At 36.2% G+C, this 25621-nt stretch overlaps 1 protein-coding gene across 3 annotated transcripts in view; it reads left to right on the forward strand.

The window, feature by feature from the left end:
• Window positions 1-25621, forward strand: part of CNGB3 (cyclic nucleotide gated channel subunit beta 3) — a 162017-nt gene that overhangs the window by 38617 nt on the left and 97779 nt on the right. For all 3 annotated transcript variants that reach the window (XM_040487445.1, XM_040487446.1, XM_040487447.1), the window contains 3 exons: window positions 21404-21549; window positions 23563-23715; window positions 24752-24960. In XM_040487445.1, the coding sequence (XP_040343379.1) occupies window positions 21404-21549; window positions 23563-23715; window positions 24752-24960 (508 nt within the window). The remainder of the gene's footprint in view (window positions 1-21403; window positions 21550-23562; window positions 23716-24751; window positions 24961-25621) is intronic.

Consider the following 25621-nt stretch of genomic DNA (forward strand, 5'->3'; position numbering starts at 1 on the left):
AAAGCAATAATAACAGTAACATAATAAGAGAATGTGTAGTACCACTCTATCTGTGTTAATCAAAACATATCTATTCTGTTTGCTTCTTGGCATCACTTCTTAAAAGGAATTATGACAAAATGGAGTGCTTCCCAAGAAAGGCACCTACAATGATGATGACGGGGTCTCAATATCATGCCACATAAAAAAATCCTCAATAATATGGTATCCCAGCAAATTAAGACTCCTAATGGGAAGTAAATTATTATTGTCTTCAGATATATTTGTCTACTGTATGGAAGAGGGGTTATATGTGTTCTGTGTAGTTTCAGAAAATAAATTGAGGGTCAGTGTATGAAATTTTCCTTACTGTAGTTCACAATAAAATTTTCCCAGTTAAGAGAATGAAAAGACAAGCCACAGCTGGAAGAAAATATTTCCAGACACATATCTGATAAAAAATATTATGCAAAATATACAAAGAACTCCTAAACCTCAATAACAACAAAACAAACAACCCCATTATCTAAAACAAAAAAAGGGGGGAAATAAAAGATCTGAGCAGACACCTCACCAAATAAGATATACAGATGGAAAGTAAGCATATGCCTAACATCATCTGTCATTGGGAAATGGAAACGAAAACAACAAAGAGATACCACTATATATCTTTTGAATGGCTAGAATTCAAAATACAACACCAGTGCTTGCAAGGATGTAAAGCAACAGGAACTCTCAATCACTGCTGACAGGACTACAAAATGGTACAGGCACTATGGAAGAACGTACAGAAGTTTCTTACGAAGCTAATCATACTCTGACCGTATAATCCAGCAAGCACACTCCTAAGTATTTACTCAAATGAGTTGAAACCTTACGTCCACACAAAATCCTGCACACAGATATTTGTGGTAGCTTTATTCATAACTGCCAAAAATTGGAAGCAACCAAAATGTCTTTCAACAGATGAATGGAAAAATAAACTATGTGTATCTACACAATTGAATATTATTCAGTGATTGGAAGAAGATATCAAGCCACAAAAAAACATAGAGAAAACTTTAATGCGTATCGCTAAGTAAAAGAAGCCAGTCTGAAAACCACTACAGACTGTATAATTCCAACTATATAACATTCTAGAAGGCAAACTATAGATATCTTAAAAAAGATCAGTGGTCGCCAAATGTTCGGGAGAAGAAGGGAGGGATGAATAGGTGGCACATGGAAGACAATGAACCTATTCTGTTTGATATTGTAATGGTGGTTTCATGTCATTATACATTTGTCAAAACCCACAGAACTGTATAACACAAAAAGAAAATCCTAATGTGAACTGTGGACTTCAGTTAATAATAATGAATCACTATTCATTTATCAATTGTAGCAAATGTACCACACAATGTTAATGCACACTAATAAAGGAATCTTTGGTGGGGTGGGTGTAGATATATGGGAGAAGCTCTCTGTTCTTTCGGTTCAGTTTGCCTCTAAACCTAGAACTCCTCTAAAAAATAAAGTCATTTGGAAAAATTAATAAAATTTATACATTTTTTACTTAAATCCTAATCATGAAAGCAATTCATATATGAGATGGGCTGCTTGCGATGACAATTACTATACTTGAGGAAGTTCAAAGAGAAATCAAATGACCATCCTTTCTGGATGAGGTAGATGTAGAGACTTCTTTCTTAGAGTGGAATGTTATACAGCATGACCCCTAAAAGATCTGTTATACCTCTTTAATCCATTAGAAATGGTCAAGGTGCTGCTCTAATCAAATTACTTCATTTTGCTTCTTACTGCTTCTAAGGCCATCAGGAATGCCTGTATTTCCACCACAGTCTCTCATTCATAATTCTAACAGTGGTAAAAGGGAAGAGTTGTTTGTGTATTTGTTGAAGCAAAACCATGCTCCCCTTCCAGGCACACCACAAACTGCCTTGTTTTTAGCCACAAGTACAAATCACTCATATTCTAGTGGAATTGCTCTATTTGGTTAGGATACCATGCTTTCTTTTTTTTTAGATAAAAATTACCTTAAAGATTGTTTCGTAAATAAGACATTTCTTTTCATATTTCATACCCAAAGCTATGCATCTAGTTCTATGAAGAGCAAGAGTTCCTAAGATGCAAAAATAATAATAGTATTTTCTAGCTATGTTCTCCCAGCAATATGTGAACTTTGCTATATCTTAACAGGTGAGGTGTTACCCTTTGAAAATCTGCTAAACATATACAGACATTTTCTTGAAAAAAATGTGTATGCACATTTTTAAAAATGCAGCAATTTCAGAGGTTCATGGAATTTCTGAAACCAGTATAAGAACTGTTAGGTAGCCCATGAACCTTAAGTCAAGAAACCCCTACGGGAGCATATTCAACACATAACTTGATAGTTCCCACCTCTATACCTTTGCTCACACTGTTTCTTCTACTAATATGCCCTTTCACCTGCCTTCTTCTGGGCCACCAAGTCTACTATCTGACCTCATTATAACTTCCCAACTTTATATCCAAATATCAACCAAAACATTTCTCTACTGGTCCTCTCTTTAACTCCCATGAGACACATACTCATTCCTATCCCCATGTCCCTGCTCCCTTTTTTACTGCCATACTTTCCTCCATTATTTAAACCCACACACCCATCACAATAATCTCAAACCTATTTGCTTTTTGAAGCCTTATCTGACAAGTCCTTCCTTATCACTCATTGTGAATATCACACAATTCTGTAAATGCATTAACATTCATAAGGTTTTTTAAATTTTGATAATAAATTATTAAGAACAAGTAATACTACTTACTTTCTTAGTACATTCAGGTACCTGTCTCATAACAGGTACTCCATAAAAACTTCTCCTTGGAATTTGGCACACTATAATTTAATATTGTAATGTTAGTAATAATTAATTACTAATTGAGTAAATGAATCGATGGTGGGGTTTTTAAAAAAAAATAATTGATTGAAGTGAAATTAATCCACATAACATAAAATTAACCATTTTAAAGTGAACAATTTAGAAGCATTTAGTACATTTGCAATGTTATTCAACTGCTGTCTCTATCTACTCCCAAAACATTTCTATCACTAAAGTAAAATCTTTTACCCATTAAACAGTTTCTCCCCATTCACTCCTTTTACAAGCTCCTAGCATCCACCAATCAGTGTTCTGTCTCTGTAACTTCATCTATTCTGGATATTTCATCTAAATGGAATCATGCAATATGTGACTTTTCGTGACTGGCTTCTTTCACTTAGCATAATATTTTCAAGGTTCACCCATGTTGTGGCATGTATCAGTACTTCCTTTTTTTACAGGTGAATAATATTCTGTTGTATGTATATACTATATTTGTTTATCCATTCATCCACTGATGGACATTTTGGCTGTTTACACCTTTGGACTATTGTAAATAGCTTATACATGAACTTGTTTAAATACCTGCTTTCCATTATTTCAGGTATATACCTAAGAGTGGAACTGTAGGATCATATAAAAATTCTGTAGTTAACTTTTTGGGGACCTGCCAGAGTGTTTTCCAAACCCCTGAACCACCTTATATTCCCAATAACGTACAAAGTATAAGGGTTCTATTTCTCCACAACCTTGCCAACACTTATTTTCTACTTTTTTTTATTATGTACATCCAACTGGGTAGTAAGTGGTACGTACCTTTGGATGGGGACTTTTAAAACATTGGACTGTTTTGTACACACCTGTAATATGTAAAGAGGTGAATTTACTATGGAGCTAAGAAGCCTGTTTCAGAGTCCTTCAATTGAAGACTCTGTGTTGAAATTAGAAGTCATATTTTTTATTCTTTTTTCTTTAAAAGATCCCTATAGGCCAGGCACTATACCTTCCCACAGATTCTTAGAAAATTTTGTGGAATGTTTCTTGAGTTATTGCAATTCGGTTGTGGAATATTTTCATAATTGAACCTTGCTAATTGCATATAATGCAACAACACTGTTTTTTGTGGTGTTTGTTTGTTTACACACAAGCATTGGCTAGCCTTTTTCACCTGGTCAGAGAAAGTAGGTAGTAAGTGGCATTTCCCAGGTCCATGCTTTAAATGGTTTGCAAGAGGTTAGACTAAGATGGTGTGATGCAAACAAGACATGAGTTAAATATAACATTTCACTCAAACCTTGAATCCATCATATCCCAAAAGTGTCAAGCCTCTAGAGTTCTCAGTGTGGTTTTGACCTTTCTTCCCTGTCTAACTTTAGACAAATCTTGAAACATCAACAACAATAAATACATGCCTCTTTGTGCCTCACTTTTCCCACCTGTGCAGCGGGGTACTTAGTATTAATAGGGATGTGAAAAAGTGTCATACTTTTTGTGGTGGTTAGAGCCATCCTTTCACCCCTCAGTTTTAAGATAGTGCATGATTATTAGCTTTTGAAACGTTGGCTGTTATTCTGAAATTGAAATTTCATTATGATGAAGGGAGACATACAGTTTAGCAGTGCTTTGCCACCTGTCTTTGAGATGTCCTAAGGATGATTGTAAAAACATGTCTGTGGAAGGTGTTTTTCTACATTTGACTATGAAGTATGATCTATATACTACTTAGTGCCCTTATAGTATAAACCCAGCAAGTAACCTAGTACATTTGAAATAAAAAATAAATTTTTAGGTTCTAACAACCCTTTTATTCTTATTAATTATATGTTCTTTTAATAAAGTGCTTGATCATTTACAAACATATATACATATATATGTACAAATATAGATATATCATTGCAATTAAATGATCAAATACAAACCCTGTAGGGGCCAATTTTGTTTAAGATCAAGGTGACAACTATTTTGGAATTAGCATGCCTGTCTGATTCTAAGCATCACCTTATCACTTTTTTTCCACTTTGTTTTATTGGGATCTAACAAATACAGTTTTTTTGAAGTGTTTTCCTGTAACATCTGAGATTTAAAATTTTAAGATGCCTTGCCCTCAACTCCTGTTTATGTAAGATTTTTTTCAAACATAAAAGTGTTTGTTTCTGTGTTATTAAGTTACCTTAATTTGATGTATATAGTGTCCAAATCCATTTAGGAATTTAATATTTATTAATAACTGAAATCTTCTGTCTTCATTTGGTATATAGTCTCACATATTATATTATGGCAGGCCAAGATAAAATCTTGACAGCTATTTAAGCCCATGTGCAGCAGGCATCAGCGTGTTAGATAATGCTGTGGCAATGACACAAGCAAATTGACATTTGAATAAAGCCCTGGGACCACTTGAGTGTATAGCCTCTTGTCTTAAATGTATTCCTCATATCAGCATGGAGGAGGCAAGACCTGTGGGTCAATTTTGAATTGGCCTTACTTACATTTGATTTTTAAAAACAAGAGACTCAGGGAAAGTACTAAACCAAAATCTCTGATTTGACTTTCGTGTTTTCCATAGTTTTTGTCTCCCATTGTTTTTATTTTGTTTTATTGAGATGCTTTTATAAAGGAATATGGGACTGTGAGAGTTTGGTTATTCTACAAATTTCTTAATATTTCTCCATCATGGCCTTTTATTTCACAAGTTTCTGAAGTCTGAATTCAATTACAGTTTTTTACATTTAATCTCAAATGTTGTTTAACTGTTTTAAATAGCAGAGTGCTGAAAATTACAAAGATGAAAAAATGTGTTTTCACAGGATCTATATTGTTGTGAATTAAACTAAGTCTACTTTTTTGTGACTTCATTGTGATGTATTGGTGATAAATATATGTAATAAGTGTGTTTAAAAAAAAAAAAGATAAAAGATCCCTATAAATTATAAAAGCTTCCAGCCCCACAAAACTTGAATTTCCCCTACATGCAAGTAAATATTTACTGTTCATAACAGAAATATACCTATCCCCAGCTATGGTGGTGTATTCTTTTGCTTCCAACATCACCATACTTAAAGGCTTTATAACAAATGTCACCTGAGTAACAAATTTAAGGTATTCCAGGTAGCACGGCAGGAACCTTAATAATCCCAGCCACTTATTAATTGCAGAATCGTCTGTGTCCAGGTTATTGCTAGAAAGCCAAACATAAATGTATCCTTCTGTTTCCATAAGGATACATTCATAATTCTTCTAATTATTACCTCTCCTCCTCAAATATCAAATTAAAAAGAACAGAGAACAGAGCCATAGGGTCTCTGCAATATTTTAAAGTAATAATGTCTTTTACTTTACTTTTTCAGTTTGCTTGTAGCAGATAGGATGATTCTGTCACATTCACTAACAGAAATCAAGTTGTAAATGCAAATTTATGTGACTATTGATGTCTCTGATTTACATAAAAATCTGTGATGCACATTCAAGATCTGTACTGACTATAGACAGATCAAATAGTGAGCTCCCTCAACCATGCCCATATGATTTATGAGTAAGTTTTACCACTATGTGCTGTTATGCCCTTCAGAAACTAGGTTCTTCAAATTGAATATTCAGCGTAATACAGTATGTGACAGACTATACAAATTATTTGCACAAGACATGGTAAGTACTTTTGACCATAAAATTTGATGATAATGTTCATCAGGAGAGTGGCCTGAAAAGGCTTGAAAATTTATGTTATAGTACCATATGGTGTTCTTGGCTTTCCCCATTTTCCTCTTGAAGATTCAAGTGTTTTTCCATCTTTTATTATAATTTTATCCTGTACAAAATATTAGCTTTACCTTGCATGTGAGCAAACTGAGTTTAAGTTAATGTCATTCAATTTTAACAAATTCACCTTCCAACACATATTACTAAAGTAGGACCCAAATGACTAGATTCTCACTCAGTTGTGCTACATGTACTCTAAATGTTCTCTACTTCTTAAGAGAAGATATGCACTGTCAGACTAGTTTGGCTTTTTTTAAATCAAAATACTCACCTTTTAAAGATCACAAAACATTGAGTTCTAATTAGTTCCAGTTTCCTCTTGTATAGCTTTGTCATAATTTGTTTATAACCTTCCATCACCTATTTTCATGCATGACTTTTCAATCAGACAGGTTTTCACTTCATCTGAAAGAGATATAATAAAGCCCATCTCATTGAGTTTTGTAAGAATCATGTGTGATATTGACACAGCTAGCATTCAAGAAAAATGAGAACTTTCTACCCTTCCTTCAAGAAGAGAAAAAAGGGACCTAAGCCAAGGAAAAAGTGTGGTTCCTACCAACATTTTACAGATTTAAGCTTGCACGTTCAATTTTAATGGAACAGTGTTTCTCAAATTTTAATGCCCATACAAATGATCTGAAGAGCTTGTCAAAATGCAAATTCTGTTTTAAAAGATATAGGGCCTGATACTCTGCATTTCTGACAAGCTCTCAGGGATGCTGATACTACAGGTCTGCAGACCAGTCTTTTGAATAGCGAGGTTGTAGAACGCCATATTTCTACCTCAGTATGCTGAACTTAATAGGTATAATGGTGTTTTTCAGGTTAGTGATGGTAGGGTTTGTTTTTTTTTTTAATTTGGGATACTCATAGGTTTATATTCAATTGTAAGAAATTATATAGAAAGCTCCCACATATCCTTTAACCAATGGTAATATCTTACAAGGGTATATATAGTACAGTGCTACAACCAGGATATTGAGTTATAATCCACTGATCTTATTCGGATTTCCCCAGTTTTATTTGTATTCATCTATGTATTTGTGTGTGTGTGTGTTTTATGTAATTTTATTGTGTGTGTAAATTCATATTACCACCATCAAAATACAAAATAGTTCCATCAAGGATCTTTCCTATTGCCCTTTTACAACCACATGCATCTCACTCCCTATCCCATTCTTTAGCCCCTCCCTGCTTCCTGACAATCACTAATGTGTTCTCCATCTCTACAATTTTGTCATTTTAAGAATATCGTATAAATGGAATCACAAATGGTACTTAACCTCTGGCTATTGACTTTTAAGTCATATAATTTCCTAGAGATTCATTCTAGTTGTGTGCATCATTAATCATTCCTTTTTTAAAATTTTTTCTGAGTAGTATTCCATTATATGGCTGAACTACAGGTTAGTCACTGAAGGACATCTGAGTTGGTTCCAATATTGGGTTATTAATAACAAAGCTCCTATGAATATCTGTGAACAGGTTTTTGTGTGAACACAGCTTCTTAGTTCTCTGGGATAAATGTCCAACATATCATGTGATAATTGGATCATACAATAATTACATGTTTAGTTTTATAAGAAACTGCCAAACTGTTTTCCAGAGTGTCTGTACCATTTTGCATCCTAACCAGCAAAGTATGAGTGATCCAGTTTCTTCATATCTTTGCCAGCATTTGGTGGTGTCACCATTTTTTATTTTAGCCATTCTGATTGATGCGGTAATATTTTATTATGCTTTTAATTAGCATTTCCTAATGGCCAGTGACACTATACATCTTTTCATGAGCTCATTTGCCATTTGCATATCCTCATCCATGAAATGACTGTTCATGTCTTTTGCTCCCTTTATAATCAAATTGTTTTAAATTTTTGCTGCTAAGCTGTAGTGTTGTTTATATATTCTAGGTACTAGATCTTTATTGGATATGTTGTTTGAAAATATTTTCTTCCGTGATGTTGCATATCTTTTCATCCTCCTAATAGGATCTTTTAATAGAGCAAATGTTTTTAATTTTGATTAGGTATAATTTTTCAGTTTTTCCTTTTGTAGATTATGCTTTTGATATCAAATTTAAAAACTCTTTGCTTAGCCCCAGACCCAGAAAATTTTCTTTCACTTTTTCTAAAAAATTTTATACTATTTTGTTTTACACTTAAACTTATGATCCATTTTGAGTTAATTTTTGTATGAAGTATGAGGTTTAGGTTGAAGTTCACTTTTATGCCTTAGATGTCCAGTTACTCTAGCACCATATGTGTCAAAGCGGCTATCCTTCCTCCTTAGAATTGCTTTTGCACTTTTGTCAAAAGTCAGTTGGTGTGTTTTTCATAATGGCATAAATGTCCTACAGTCTGTCCCCAGAAGTAGATAACTGACAGCAATCAAAACTATGGGAGTGTCCCAGTCAGCACAGATTTCTTTATGAAAATATAATTACTAACAGAGAAGAAAAGCTATTATGGTCTACTTCTATCTTAAGGAAAGTTTTAGTGTAGAGCCAAGCTACTAGCACTATTCTCTCACCGAATTTCAGCAGTTATCGGCAACTTGTAATTTCATCTTGCTTTTTTTTAACGTTTATTTATTTTTGAGACAGAGCGTGCATGCACACAAGAGCAGGTGAAGGGCAGAGAGAGAGGGAGATGGGATCCAAGCAGGCTCCGTGCTATCAGCGCAGAGCCCATCCTGGGGCTCCAGCACACAAACTGTGAGACCATGACCTGAGCCAAAGTCTGACGCTCAGCCAACCGAGCCACCCAGGTGCCACTCATCTTGCTTTTTACTAACCTACTTCTAACAGACACTTCATCCTTCCTTTTAGTAGTTTAAAAGCCAGAATTATTTAAATTTTACCCACGTGCCTAGCCAACTTCTTTAACAGGTTTAATTTGATTCTTCAGTGCTTCAGATCATTTTTCTCTCTCTTCCCAACATTTAGAAGAAGGAAAGAAGCCATGAATTTGGCACTCAGAGTATCCCTTAAATATATGCATTGCCCTCTCCTTTATCTCAACATCAAACTGAATAGTCATTTGCCATTATTTCTTTATTAGACACTGTTAATTATCTAGCTGGAATATACATGATGTCTCTCTAGGCTTTCACAGAAAAGAATCTGTGCAAATATTTTCCCGTCAAGGAAATGTATCCCTGCTAACCCTTTACTATGCACTCACTCTTAAGGAAGAATCTACTCAAGAATTTTGCCCCATCAGAAACTGAAACTCCTAATTTCTAGATGGGCATGGACTGGGAACTTGGTTCTCTAGGACTCTAGAAGCTGACCACAATCACATACAGGCCATCGGAGTTTAGACTTCTATTCAGCAGTCCTGTTCCCATTGTGCAGAACTGTGATCTGACTCTAAGTGCTTATCATCAGCACTGACTTCTCCTCCCTTTCCTAGTGTAATTTCCTTACGTGCTATATCTGGTTTCTGTAAGGATCTCCTGTGATTTTGCTTCATCAACTCAGACAGTCTTGGTTTCCCTTTTCTACAGATTGCCTCACTTCACATTTAAATTATTGAATTAATCCAAATGGAACCCCTTCCTGTGAAGAGTTTTCCACATACATTTATTTCCATTGGCATCTGTTTGAAAGAAGCCAATCTCTGCTCTGAATCATAAGATTCTGTTTCTGTCTCCAGGCCACAGCCACACATACTGCTGCCAAGGCAATGACAAATCTGCCTCAGGGTAATTGGCATTTGTTTAGGGGAGTTAAAATAGTTCCACATTCCCTTTGTCACATCTGCTTCTTGCTGTTCACTGTCTCATTCCCAGTTTACTCATAGCAAGAGAAATTGCTAATGTAGTTAGAACCCAAAACATTGATCTGCTGTGTTTTAGTAGTGATTGGGATTCCTGTGCCTTGAAGGCAAGAAACCAGGCCCTCACCCTTTCTCTAGGGTTTTTTCCTCTCCTATGCAGTAAACCCATCTGGGCATGGATTACTTCTTAGGGAATATTTCCACTCAAGGTGGGTAGGTGGATAAGTAGACCCACAATCTGACCTACAGAAATAGCATATTTCTCTTCAGCATGTGGTTCCCAAATTTAGATTCAGGGAAAGATTGTAGAATCTACTTTAGCTTCAAGGCCTAAACTGAATTTCTCAATATAGATTTTGCCAGAGCTCTACATTCTCTGCTAACTAAAATCCCAACTCCTTCATCTGTTTCGTCTTTTTAAACCCTTTTACCTTTTAAATTATATTCCTAGTGTCAAAGGAAGAGGCCACCATGTAACACCTGACACAAAAATTGAATTTGTTGCTTGCTAAGCCAGGCAGAGCTGTACTTGGAAGGTAAAGTCTCCCTGAACAAAGTGAAGAGCTGATTTTATATAGGGTTTGGCAGGTGGAGTTCAAGGAAAATTCATTTTCCCTTAGAAATTTTGAGATGCTGCTTTATTAGTTTCTAGTATCCAGTAGTGTCAGTGAGAAATCTGGTGCCGATCTAATGCTCCTTTATTTATAGGGATTTTTTTTTTCCACCTCTAGAAGCTCTTAACACTTTTCTCTTTGATTTTAGTGTTCTGAGATTTATATTGGTGTGCTAAGTTTGAGTTTTCTAGTATTCATCTCACTTACATTTGGTGGCCTTTTTGAATCTGAAGGCTTGCATATTTCTTCAATTGTGAAATAAGATTTCTCTATAGTATCTTTCTTCATTTTTATTGTTGTTTTTATTTTTGTTTTTTAAATGATCAAACTTTTTATCTCCAAGTTTTGAATTGATTCTCTTTCACAATAACCTATTCTGATTAATATAAAATAGATATCCTCTCATAACTCTATTTTTAATTATTGTCTGTTTTGTTCATTTCCTTGGGTATTAGTTTTTCTATTTGTTTACATTAGTGTTTCTGATAATGTTGATGTTGCACAATTGTTTGGTAATTCTTGGCTTATGTGATCGTCTTTGTACTTGAAATTCCCCATAACTTGTGTAGATCAGTGGTGTACAAAACGGGAACAATAGGGTGGCTGGGTAGCTCAGTCAGTTGAGCATCTGACTCTTGATATCAGCTCAGGTCGTGATTTCCTGGTGGTGAAATGGAGCCCCTCATTGGGCTCTGCACTGAGTGTGGAGCCTGCTTGGGATTCTCTCTCCCTCTCTCTCCATCCCTCCTCCACTCATGCTCACACATTCTCTCTCAAAATAAGTAAACATTTAAAAAGGAGCACTGAGTGGTCTACCTTGAGGCTGTAGAAGTATTTTATTATCGACATTGTTCAGAATTATCAGCACACAGTGATGATTAAAAAAGAGACCAACTTTCAGTCATTTATAGCTTTTATTAAACTGGCTACAGACAATGCCTCCCTTTACTGCCTGCACGTGGGGAAAATCATTTCCACTGAACTCCCTCTTATTCCACCTCCTCACCTCACTCCACCATGTGGTAAACCATTGCTGTAGATTCTGTTCCATTTATTATATTCTTTCTATGGTGATTGTGGGAAAGAACACATTGCCAAGAAGTGTAACACTAACTCATCGTCTGGTCATAGAGCCCCCCATTTATTCTGATTCTTACCAGTCACCTGGGAGACAGCCCTGCTTTTCCAGCCCAAAACCCATCTCACTGCAACATCCTGGAGGCAATGGCTCCTGCTTCTATCCACTCAGTGAAGGTTAGGTGAGAAAGAAAGTAACCTACTTCACTACTCTGTGTAATCATCCCAACGATTGGCCATGGCCCCCTTAAGGCCCCCTGATGTCCACTCCTCCCAAAAAAGGTAAAACACTTCCAGAACCTCTGCCACTTTTTTTTTTAGTTTATTTATTTTGAGAGGGGAGGAAGGGCAGAGAAAGATGGAGAGAGAGAATTCCAAGCAGGCTCCATTCTGCCAGCACAGAACCCAACATAGGCCTCCATCTCACAAACTGTGAGATCATGACCATAGCTGAGATCAAAAGTCAGACGCTTAACCAACTGAGCCACCCAGATCCCCCCAAAACCCTCTCTCATTTTGCAACAAAATATTCTGTGAGTGTTTTTGGCAGTGTTTTTCTTCATTAGTAATAACAAGAGCAGCGCTGTTCTAAGCATGTCATAATTTGGGAGAATTAAACAAGTTAACATATGAACCCATGAGCTTTCTGTCTTTAAGAAATTTCTCAAATTCCTTGTTTTCTGACTAGAAGTTTCCTATTTGTTTTCCGGTACTATACATTTTTTAAATCTTTTCTTTTGTCATTTTTAGAGATTTATGGCATTCGGCCTATTATCTTGATTTACTTTTTCATCTGCTTCTTAAAATAGCTTTACCCTTTTTTTTCTAGACCTGTGTACATTCTGTAATAGTCTGCTCAGGCTGCCATAACAAAATACCACAAACTGAGTGGCTTAAACAACAGAATATTGTTTTCTCTCAGTTGTAGAAACTGGAAATCCACATCAAAGTGCTGTCAGAGTTTCTGGTTAAATCTCTCTTCCTGGCTTAAAGATGGCTGCCTTCTTGCTATGTTCTAACATTAGATGCCTTTCTTCTGTGCATGCACACAGAGAGAACCCTATGGTGTCCCTTCCTCTTTTTCTAAGGACACCAATCCTATTGGATTAAGGACTAAACCTTATGACTCCATTCTACCTTAATTACCTTCCTAAGGACCCTATCTCCAAATACAGTCACACTGGGGGATAGGGCATCAATGTATAAATTACGGGGGGTGGGATACATGTTTCAGTCCATGGTGCATTCTAATCAGTCAGTTTTTAAATTTAAAAACCCCAGCAATTTACTCAGAAGAGCCTAATAAGTAAGAATAAACATAATGACATATGTAAAATGAAAGAAAGGACTCTTAACTAAGAAATCTTCAAAGTCAGGGAGCCTGGCTGGTTCAGTCAGTAGAGCATGTGACTCTTGATCTCAGGGTCATGAGTCTGAGCCCCACGTTGGGCAAGATATAACTTTGAAAAAATGTTTTTTAAGATTCTTCAAAGTCAATATAGAACATGTTATCTTTCCTCATGCAAAGTAAGTACTATAAATATCTGTTAAATAAATGAATGAGACACTCAAAATGCACCAATTTTCAGGAACATTTTGTGAGCAGATAGTTTGACTCTTGCAGGCTGCTACTATATGGAAAAAAAATGATAAAAAACATAGCTGTTGTTCACCTTAATCTCAAAAAATACCTGACACCATTAGAGAATTTAATGTCTATTGACATGAAACATATTAGTATTATGATTATTTTATGTTTGTATATTTATATGTATATTCATTCTCTTTCCAATTGGGCTAAGATTTTGGAAGGATTGCTATTAGTAGGTGTGTATGTATGTTGATGTGTACATATGGGTCTTAGGTTATAAATTTGTAACCTATGTGACACTATTTTTATAACTTTTTTGTTCCTTTAGTCTTAAAATGTTGTTTAACTATTAACAAAGTTAGGCACCGCTACATTTGTAGGCCATTACAATGTGATTCAATAACAATAGCAATAAATATCTTGGACACAACCTCCAACACTTATAGGTTAACAGAAGGAAAAATCTAGACAGTGAACTGCTGGCCAGAGTTCAGAAACAAGTTCTGGAATCACAAATGCATTGTAGCACATTCTAGACAGATCAAGAATTTAGGTTAGGAAACTGCATCATAATATCCATATGTACATTTCCATTTGTACAAACTAATGTGTACAAACTATACCATATGCACAAGCAAAATGTGATAAACAACTCAAAATCTTCACAGCATTTAGAGGTGAATATGAGAGGGAAACCAAGTGAGGCTTGGTTGAGTTACAACTACACTAGCCCATATTTCCTTAAAATTTGTAGGTTTTATGGTCAACCACCAGATACATTGGTAAGAATCAGAATTTTGTACTAATTTCAAGTATTTTCTTTCAGAAATTTATGCCTACAAAAATTTTCACTTATTCAAAGCAGGTTTCTTTTCTTTAAATGTAACCTTTGAGAACAACTGTCTGAATTTATCATTAACTATTGAGAAAACACAACAAACAAAAAAGACCTGCTCCTCTCTCCCCTCAAAGTTTTCCCAAATAGGAATATAATATTCTTTGTCCAATCCCTGTCTGTTATTCAACATATCTTGAATAGGAGATTTTAAAGGACTTTGATCAACTTGAATTTTTAAAAAGCATTAAGTCTTTAACGAAAAAAGGAATTTAATTCTTACTTAAACATTAATAAGAATCAGATAAAGTTTGCAAAAGCCAAAGTTTATTCAAGATTTTACTAAAGGGAATAAATACCACTTTTAACTGAGTTCAGGAAATAATCAATGGAAATTCAAAATCACTTCGAGAACAGAGTCTTTGTACTTTTTTACAAAATACTTGTCAAGACAAAAATGACAAAATTTGCACAGTTTGTGTGCAGCATGAGACATGACTGATCTTCTTTTCCAAACTCTTAGTTTCCCTGATTTTTGTGACATTTTTCTGTCTCAGATCTACCTCTCTAATTGCTACTTCTCAATTCCTTATCTTACGCTACACCTTAAATGTCAGCAAATTACAAGGTTTGACCTCCCAATCTTTTCTTGTTCTATGCAGGCTCTTACCAGCAATCTCATCCACTATATAATTCCCACCATAGCCTCTAGAAAGGTGATCTTAGTTCAACATCTCCATCCAGCTTAATCCTCCCTGTTTGAATTCCAAACACAAATTCTCAACTGCCTGCTATACATATTTTAAAAAGACCTTGATTCTTCATTCACACTTCAAGTTTAACGTATACTGAATTGAGTGCATTTACAGTTATCTTACAACTTATGCCTCCATCTGAGTTACATGGCATCACAGTCATCCAGTTTGCTAACTAACTTTGTCACATTTGTCACAACAAATTTGTCACAACAAATTACCATAAACTGAGTGGCTTCAAACAACAGAAATTTATCCTCTCACAGTTCTAGAGGCTAGAAGCCTGAAATCAAGGTGCCTGCAAGTTTGGTCCTTCTGAAAGCCCGAGGGAGAATCTGGTCCACATCCCTATCCCAGCCTCTGCTGGTTGCCAGCAGTCTGTGGTGTTTCTTGACTTGTGGATACATCACTCCAATTTCTACCTCCATTGTCACATGGTGTTCTCCCTGTGTGTCTCCTCCCTGTCTTCACTTGGCCTTCCAATAAAGACACCAGTCATTAGATTAAAGGCCCACCCAACTCCAGTATGACTTCATCTTCACTTAGCTACTTACATTTGTAAAGATCTTATTTTCAAGTAAGGTCACATTCTGAGGTTCCAGTTGGACATGAATTTTGGCAGAACACTGTTCAATGTAGTACACCGACCAAACTTGAAATTTCACTGTTACATTAACCCACATATTTTAACTCAACTTTCTCCCTTCTTCCACTTATACTTCTTCCACACCACAACTAATTATCTTTATTTTTCTCAATTATTTTTCCAAAATATAGCTAATAATGTCCCTTTTCTGCTTAGAATCCTGCTATGCTTCCCTATTGGTCTCAACTGACCTTTCAAACCAAATCATAGGTGATTTGGGATTTTACATTAAATGTTTGAGTTTTTATTATTCTCCACAGAGCAGCAACTGATACACTTTTTCTCAGGCTGTATCCTTTGCCTTGAATATTTTCCCTCTACATTATCAGTCAAAGTGCCATTCATCCTTCACTGCAAACTCATTTTTAAATGCCACCATCCATTTCACCTCATCAAAAGTAGTCACCCCTTTGCATTATACTAAAGCAACAACCTTAATGGGAGAATGGAGAATGGGTATCACTGGGTGTACATAAAAACTTTCCAAGAGTCTCAGTAAACACAAATAGTTTTGAAAGAATCAGTTTCAAGATCCACATCTTACGTATGTACTCTTTCTTAAAATTGATATCCTAGGGTACCTCAGTGGATCAGGTATCAGACTTCAGCTCAGGTCATAATCTCACGGTTCATGAGTTCAAGCCCCTTCAGGGTCTCTGATGTCAGCACAGAGTCCGCTTTAGATCCTCTGTCCCCTTCTCTGTCTGCAGCCCCCCAACTCATGTGCACACGCACGTGCTCTCTTGCTCTCAAAAATAACAATAAATAAACAAATATAAATAAATAAAAATGGTATCTTGAATACTCCCACAGACCACAAGTTTCTCTTTTCTGCCTCCCCTTTCACGATGGCTTTTTTCTCCCTTTGCAAAAGAAAGGCCTACTTCTAACCCATCTCGTTATTACTATGATGCATCCACCCTGGAGTGAGAAAGCTTCTGCAACCCCAAATGCAAGAACAATTGTCAAATATATGATTTTTTTTTTGCTTATATCTCTGATTGAATTTAAAGAAATGAAGACTACCACTATAATTTGATTTTTTCATCAGCTTTTATTTTAAATGAGTGTTCTCTATACCCTTATCAAAAAAATTAAAACAGGAATAAATGTCACTCTAACAACTAATTTTTTATTCTCCCATAGATACATATACAAATTTTAACAGCCTCACTCATCTCAATAAGAGTTTTAATAAGACTTTCCTTCTATTTCTTTACTAAAATTTGTAAAATGTTTACATATTTATGTAAGATATGGTTCATCAAGGAATTATGAGGAATAATTCTTTTAAAATATACATTTAGTAATATGAACAAGAAATATCAAATATCACTTAAATGAAGCATAGTTATATAAGGCATATCCATTGCTTCTCTCTCTACACCCGTTTGATTTTGTGTTTATCTCATGAAAACACATGACTTTTTATTCAGTCACAAAATTACCTAAAGAAAAATACATTCGTAGCTTCTGCATATATGTCAGTAAGGGAGAAGATGAACAAGGATTACTCTTTAAGAGAGCTGGGGATAAAAGAAAAGATGAAATAAATGGACATAAAACACTCAACTAATACAAAAAGAAAAATATTTCGTAGTTGAAATATAGACATGCATTTGAAATGCTGGCATGCTTTCTAATATAATTTTCAGCACTTTAATCATGAGGTAGGTTTGCACAATAAAAACCAGTGTGATTAAGTGGCAATTATATGGTCAATTAGGGCTTATCGATGATTCAGGAAAAGAGAAAAAACACTCTCCTTAGGTCTTAAGGTTTGGATTAGATATTTTGACAGTTCGAATACCTGCCTTTACAGTTAATGATCCAGCAAGTCTCAACTTCACTTTTTATAGATTTTTTTTTAGTGCACTGAGGCACATCACATAAGGTCAAACAAAAGGTTGGAAGTAGTGAGTTTATTTATTCAATAAGCATTTATTGAAAACTTACCTTGTCCTAGGTCTTGTGGAATATAAAGAAAACATGGTTTCTGACCTTGAGAACTTCAGTGTATAATGATATCATCTACATACATCTCTTCACACATCCCATATACACTGATGACCACCAAGGTCTTATCCCCAGAAAATGTCTTCTGGGAGGCACAAAATCCTATCACACAAGGTCCTACAAACATCTTAAATTGAACATGCACACACACACACACAAACTCATTTTTCCACACACCCTCTATATACAAACATCTTTGTGAGTTCCTCATTATATTAATGGCATCTTCATGAAGCTAGACTCTTGTAATCCAAACTTAGAAGTTATTCTTGATTTCTTATTTGGATTATTCAGAAGCTCCAGAAAGATCAAATCCTTTTCTTTCTGGCTCTAAATTATTTCTTTAATCCTTCTCTTTTCCCGTAACAGTTCTAACCTAACCCATTCACTTGTTTCCTTGCGTCCATCCATTTACACTGCTCCTCTTCAACTCTGCCACTATTTCTGGGTCTCTAAAACTTCTATCTGCTCATACACCTCATTTGCTTAATACTCTACACTGGCTCCCATTAACCTATAGATTAATGTCCAAACTCATAATAAATCATGTAGGAACCATCATAATCTGACCCCACTCACCTTTCAGGACCTAACCACCACCATTCCTACCACCCCTGCCACCTGGCCTCCTCCATATACTTACTCTGTTCCAGTCACCCCCACAATACTTGCTGAATGTGTTATGTTTTTTCACATTTCTGAACGTATTATTCTCAATGCCTCGAAGGTCCTTCTTTCATTTCTCTGTCAGAGGCCTTCTAAACATTTCAGACTTAAGATGCTTTCTCTGTGAAACCGTTCCTTGATTCCCCAGGCCAAGTTTAGTATGAACATAGCACTTTGTACATATCTTTGTTATTTATTAAGTACTCATTTACATCCTTACTTCCCCCATTAAACTATGAACATCCGTAGGTTTACAGTCTAATTCATCTTTTTATTCCATTACATAAAGTAGAAACTCAACAGTCTGATGGATGAATAAACTCCTAGGCATACTAAGAAGAAATCTGTGAAATGATATATATAACACTTCTTAATCAGAAGAAAAAATTCTAGTTTTGTAGACCTAATATCCCCTACTTCTATATTGTCTAAGATGTACCAGTCTTCCACTGTATCTCAGTCTTCGCCATTCTTGAGAAGGCTTTTAAAGCTTTTAGTGTGACACACTTAAAGAATCTTGATGCTGAGGGGTGCCTGGGTGGTTCAGCTGGTTAAGCATCTGACTTCGAATCAGGTCATGAGCTCACAGTTCGTGGGTTCGAGCCCCGTGTCGGGCTCTGTGCTGACAGCCTGAGCCTGTTTCAGATTCTGTGTCTCCCTCTCTCTCTCTGCCCCTCCCCTGTTTATGCTCTGTCTCTGTCAAAAATAAATAAACATTAAAAAAAATTTTTTTAAAAAGAATGTTGATGCTGAGGCAGGACTTTTGACATATAAAAGAGGCATAAATTATACTATGATAATAAGAAAGAAAGAAAGACACACCGATGGTCTGGGAATCTGTAAACAATTATAGATATGATATATTTCTGTTCGTGATAGAGAATGGGGATTAGTAGAGGGGCTCATACTAGGGTTCTTTTTAAATAGAATCCACAGTGGGTGGTGCCTGGTGGCTCAGTCAGTTAAGCGTCCGACCTCAGCTCAGGTCATGATCTCATGGTTTGTGAGTTTGAGCCCTGCAGGCCCTGTGCTGACAGCTGGGAGCCTGGAGGCTGCTTAAGATTCTGTGTCTCCCTCTGTCTCTTTCCCTCCTCCACTCACACTGCCTCTCTCTCTCTCTCTCTCTCTCTCTCCCTCTCCCTCTCTCAAGAATAAATAAAGATTAATTTTTTAATAGAATCCACAGATTACCCAGCTCCAATATGAACCCCATCAGTTCCAGTTTGGAAGTGAGATGGAAAGGGGAGATATGGATGTGAAGAGGTGAGAATGCATAGAACCTATATGGGTCTGCGTAGACACAGTGTCAGACTTCAGAAGGAAGGTAGAGAGAACGAGTTACAAGTCTGAGGAAAATCTGTCAAGGAACTCAGATCTTTATGAAGTATACTAATTCATATCTTATACCCTGTACTTATTTTTTTTGTTTGTTTTCTTAGAAAGGAAGTGCATTAACACACACTAGATATATTCATTTCACTGCTGCATAAGAAATTATTACAAACTAGGTAACTTAAAACAATACCATTTAATAGCTCACATTGCCATAAGTCAAAAATCTGGGTGAGGCTAGGTTCTCTGTTTAAGGTCTCTCAAAGCTGAAATGAAGGTGTCAGCCAGGCTTGGCTAGTCTCTTACCTGGAGGCACCAGAAAAGAATCTACTTCCAAGCTCATTCAAATTATTGGCAGAGTTCAGCTCCATGCGGTTGTAGGACTGAGGTCCTTGTTTTCTTGTTATCAGCTAGCCTGAGACAGTCTCTGCTCCTAGAAGCTTCATGTAATTCTCATGAGGGGGCCCCTTTATTCTTCAAAGCCAAAAATTGATAATTTCTCTCAAGTAGAATTGCCCTTATGCTTCAAACCTGTAACTTTCTGCTCTATCACCAGCTACAGAAACTCTCTGCTTTTAAAGGGCTTATTTGATTACATCAGGCCCATTTGTATAAATTTCTTACCTTTAAGTCAATTAAGCTATATAGCACACACTGATTATGAAAGCAAAATCCACCATATTTATTGTCTCCAGGATTTGCAGGACAAGGACACCAGGGGGCCATCTTAGAATTCTGCCTACATCATGATCTCACAGTTTGTGAGATCAAGCCTGCTTCAGGCACCATGCTATCAGGCCTGATCCTCTCTCTCCTTCTCTCTCTCTTTCTCTGCCCTTCTCTCTCTCTCTCTCTCTCTCTCTCTCTCTCTCTCTCTTTCTTTCTCTCTCTCTCTCTCACTCTTGCTCTCAAAATAAATAAATAAACCTTTAAAAAAAATAGAATTCTACCTACAATTCCAGGTAATGTTTCTTTTGTTTTTTTCTTCTAATGATGCAATTAAATGTCAGAATCACAGTCCTCAAGATCTAATAGAGTCAAGAATGGACATTTGTTATTTGTGGATTCCAATATTTCATTGGTAAATCTGTATTCCACCAGCACTGTTCCATCAAACTTAATTTTTTTTAATATTTATTTATTTTTGAGAGAGACAGAGACAGAATGTGAGTGAGTGAGGGGCAGAGAGAGAGGGAGACACAGAAGCAAAAGCAGACTCCAGGCTCTGAGCTATCAGCACAGAGCCCGACACGGGGCTCGAACTCACGAGCTGTGAGATCATGACCTGAGCCAAAGCTGGACGCTCAACCCACTGAGCCATGCAGGCGCCCCCCATCAAACTTAAGTTTTAAATTGTTCTATTCACTTGTAGAAAGGAGCAAATAATTGTCTGAGATCTATAAGGAGTGTGAAAAAACTTAATTTCTCCCTTGTATGTACTTCTTCATGGGTCCATCTCTATCACCATTTTTTTCCTCATTTTGTCCAAAAAGCAAACCACATGAAGCCCCTGTTATAAATGAGTATGCTGATGCCCAGCTACACAACTTGGTGAGAAGGATGCGTCAAAGAACAATCCTCTACAAGAAAAAGTTGGCAGAAGGAGATATATCCTCACCTGAAGCCAGCCCCCAAACTGGTAAGCATTGTTACTCAAAGTACTGGAAAGAAAATATTATGAAGGGGCATGTATTTTCAAATATCTTAGCTTGGGTTCCCCCAAAAGCAGACCCTGCGACAATGATTTAAGTACAGATAGTTTGTATTGAAGGTGATCCAGGAAGGTGAGAGCAGATAAGAGAGATGGAGATAGGAGTTAAGACAATAAAGATGTATTGATGAGATGGCTTCTTCTGTAGGCCCTAGGACTTGATCCAGCTGAAAAACTATGTGGATCACACTTAAGAATTCTCCTGAGAAACCTCCACACTGTTTTCCAGTGGTTGCATCAATACATATATTCCCACCAACAATGCGCAGGATCCCCCCTTCTCCACATCCTCACAAACACTTGTTATTTCTTGTCCTTTTGATACTAGCTTTTCTGACTGGTGTGAGGTGATATCTCATTGTGGTTTAGAATTGCATTGGCGTGATGCTGAGTGATGTTAAGCATCTTTTCGTGTGTCTGTTGGCCATCTGTATGTCTTCTTTGGGAAAAAATGTCTATTCAGGTCCTCTGCCCATTTTTTAATCAGATTGTGTGGAAGGTTTTTTGGTGTTGAGTTGTATAAGTATATATTTTGGAGAAAGAAGCTGGGGTATCAATCCACCAACTGTTTTACATTGGCTGAAGGTTGTTGCTGGGGCATGTTGCTAAGTCTCCAACACTTTAAGTAAGCCAACTCAGAGAAAACCCTGAGGAAGAGAGACACAGGGAGCCCTCTGCACATGACCTCTGGACCCACCGTATATGAACAAGCCAACAGCAATATCCACAATAGCAAGTTTTATTGTAAATATTAATTAAGAATACCCTTTATACACAAAGCATTTATTATAAAAATATAAGAACACTATCTGAATATACAACATAGTAGAGAACATCAATAAACTAATCACATGGGGGGCAATCATCAGCTTCCCTAATAATTTCAGAAATGTGTTTATGAAAAATTAATAAATACAATAAAGTAGAGCACAAAAGTGATATATATTATGAATACATCTTTATAAAAATATTTATGTATATATATAGAGAGAGAGACAAAAATAGAAGAAAGGTTGTTTAATAACAGTTAAATAAAAGTTAAACTGTTAACATATAGAGTTAAGGGTTTCCTTTATAAGGAAAATTCTGTATAAGGTAAATTGGATTTTTAAAATAAACTACAGGGGATCCTGGATGGCTCAGTCAGCTAAGTGTCTCACTCTTGATTTCAGCTCTGGTCATGATCTCAGGGTCAGGAGACCGAGCCCCACATTGGGCTCTGCACTGAATGCAGAGCCTGCTTTGGATTCTCTCTCTGCCCCTTCTCTGCTCATACATGTTCTCTCTCTCTCTCAAAATAAACAAATTAACATTTTTTAAATAAGTAAAAAATAAACTACATATTGTATAGTAATTTCTTTTTGAAAAGAAAAGACAGTCATTGTATTTTGATAAACATATGTTGAAAAAATATTTTGAGCTTGCTTTATTTATTCATAACTTGAAAGATATATGCAAAACCCAAGAAGCATGAAACTAAAACCTTTAGAATGATGTAAATTTTTAATTTTCTTTTCAATGTAAACCTAAGGACTGACTTTATGCTACAAAATATGTAAGAATTAAGCTTGTACTTAAAATATCCTATTTGTGGTGTGCCTGGCTGGCTCAGTCAGTAGATCATGTGACTCTTGATCTCAAGGCTGTGAGTTTGAGTCCCACATTGTGTGTGGAGATTACAGTAAATAAATAAAATAATATATCCCATTTGTAACACCTGTAGGATAATTTACTAGTAAGCTTTACATCTGTTTATTTCCAAATTCCAGTATTTTCCTTACATGGATATTGTCATTAATGTCACTGTTTTCAATGTCAAAACATGCCTATATTGAGAAGGAAAAATTCTGAAATGTTCTGACTTTGAGAAATCCAAGCTTTTTCTCATTTAGCTAACCTGACTTCTTAAAAATGTGTTTATCTCTTTTTTCCCCTATAAAGCAAAGCCCACAGCTGTACCATCAACACAAGAAAGCAGTGCTAAGCTGAAAGAAGAACATTACTATCACATATTGTGTTTTAAATTCCAGAAGATGCCTCTGACAGAGTATCTAAAGCAAATTAGACTTCCAAGAAGCATAGATTCATACACAGGTACCATCAAAGGGTGAAATTCTCAGTGGGAGGGCTTGCTATTATCAAGAACTCATGTAACCCAAAGTCACCAATGACTTCTTTTTTTTCCCTAGCCCACATTCTAAATCTGTCTAGAAAGCAGAACATAAACTATATCAAATATGCAATGGACTGTTTGGGCCTCTCTGGTGAAAGCAAGAGATAAAATATTCCTGCCTATTTTTAAAATGTATGTCAGAATAATGTGAAGTAAAGTAAATGTATAACCACCAAAATAAATAGATGATAGATAGATACATAGATAGATACATAGATAGATACATAGATAGATACATAGATACATAGATAGATACATAGATAGATACATAGATAGATACATAGATAGATATAAAAAGCAGTCCAGGGTCTATTCTTCCAGTAATTACTTCTGAAAAGAAAGCTCCAAAGTATTCAGCTATATGTACACCCACACCCCTCCCTAAAAAAGTAATTATAAAGTATCTATCTTCTTCCATCCTTTCACAATGTTAATTATTCTAACTGAACAAATCCCTTCCTGTGGCCTCCCTCCAGCAGAAGAAAGCAATTGTGAAAGGACATGGACTGTGTTAATGGACCGATTCTCTGCCCTCTCACATCAGCCATATTCATTCAGGCAAGATGTGGCCTTTTTGTCTACCTGCCCTGGGTGATCCTGAAGTTTAACTCCTGATGCAGAAAAGGCTTACTGCCGCAGTTATCCAAACAAGGCACCTCTGACTTCCCCTGAGTCTCCTCTTCCTTGATCCATATAGCACACTTACCTGTGGGGACAGACTTAGCATGGCCACTTCTTGGCAAAGAAGAAGGCCTTTCTCCAGTGTTAGAAGAGCTGATAAGATCACTCAATATCCCTTGTAAAACCCAGTGCTTTAGACTCTAAAGGCAGAATTGTACTGAATGTTAATAGAACCTTTTACAGTAATTTTCTTATCTCCAGAGGACATTGCTCCAACATTACCATTACAAGAGAGTCTTTTTTAATGCTTATTACATGCCATTTGGATTTTTCTAGATCGACTCTATCTCCTGTGGCTCTTGCTTGTCACCATTGCCTATAACTGGAACTGCTGGCTTATACCACTGCGCCTTGTCTTTCCGTATCAAACACCAGACAACACACGCTACTGGTTTATTACAGACATCATATGTGATATCATCTACCTTTGTGATATGCTATTAATCCAGCCCAGACTCCAGTTTATAAAAGGAGGAAACATAATAGTAAGTGGGGCTGGGGAGAAGCAGAAACTGACAAATGAATATCAGATTGGACAACAAAAAAATAAATTAACAACATTGTTTATTTAATATCTGACTGTTTCTGTCTGTATGAGTCTTTAACCACTAAAAACCACCAGTATAACAACAACAACAACAACAACACCAACACAACCCTTGAGGATTCACTGTGTTCTGGGGACCATGCATCTCCCTGTGCTTTAGTTTCCTCATCTTAAAAATAGTAATAACAATAGTACCTTCACAATGTTGATGGAAAGACTAAATGAAATGATGCATGTAAAGTGCCTCGAGCTATGTCTGATGCCTCATGAGTGCATTTATTTACGCTGCCTCACCTAATCCTTCCAGTCACCCTATAAAGAAGATGTTATTGTCAACCCCATATACAGGAGATGAAACTAAGGTTTGGAGAGGGTAGATGATTGCTCAAGGCACAAAGCTATGAAAGTAGTTGAGACAAGATTTGAACCTAGACCTTTACTCCAAAACCCATGTTCATTACAACTGCACCATGTTGGTTCATGTTGGTAAGTTTTTCAGACTTTGATAATATGTGACGATAGAAAGATAATACCAGGTCTGAAATGTCAAAAACATACACGTACTTTACCTAAATAATGTAAAAAAAAAAAAAGTATGA

Source organism: Herpailurus yagouaroundi, unplaced genomic scaffold (genome assembly GCF_014898765.1).
Source record: "Herpailurus yagouaroundi ecotype Mexico unplaced genomic scaffold, PumYag 165, whole genome shotgun sequence".
In the NCBI taxonomy this organism is placed as follows: Eukaryota; Metazoa; Chordata; class Mammalia; order Carnivora; family Felidae; genus Herpailurus; species Herpailurus yagouaroundi.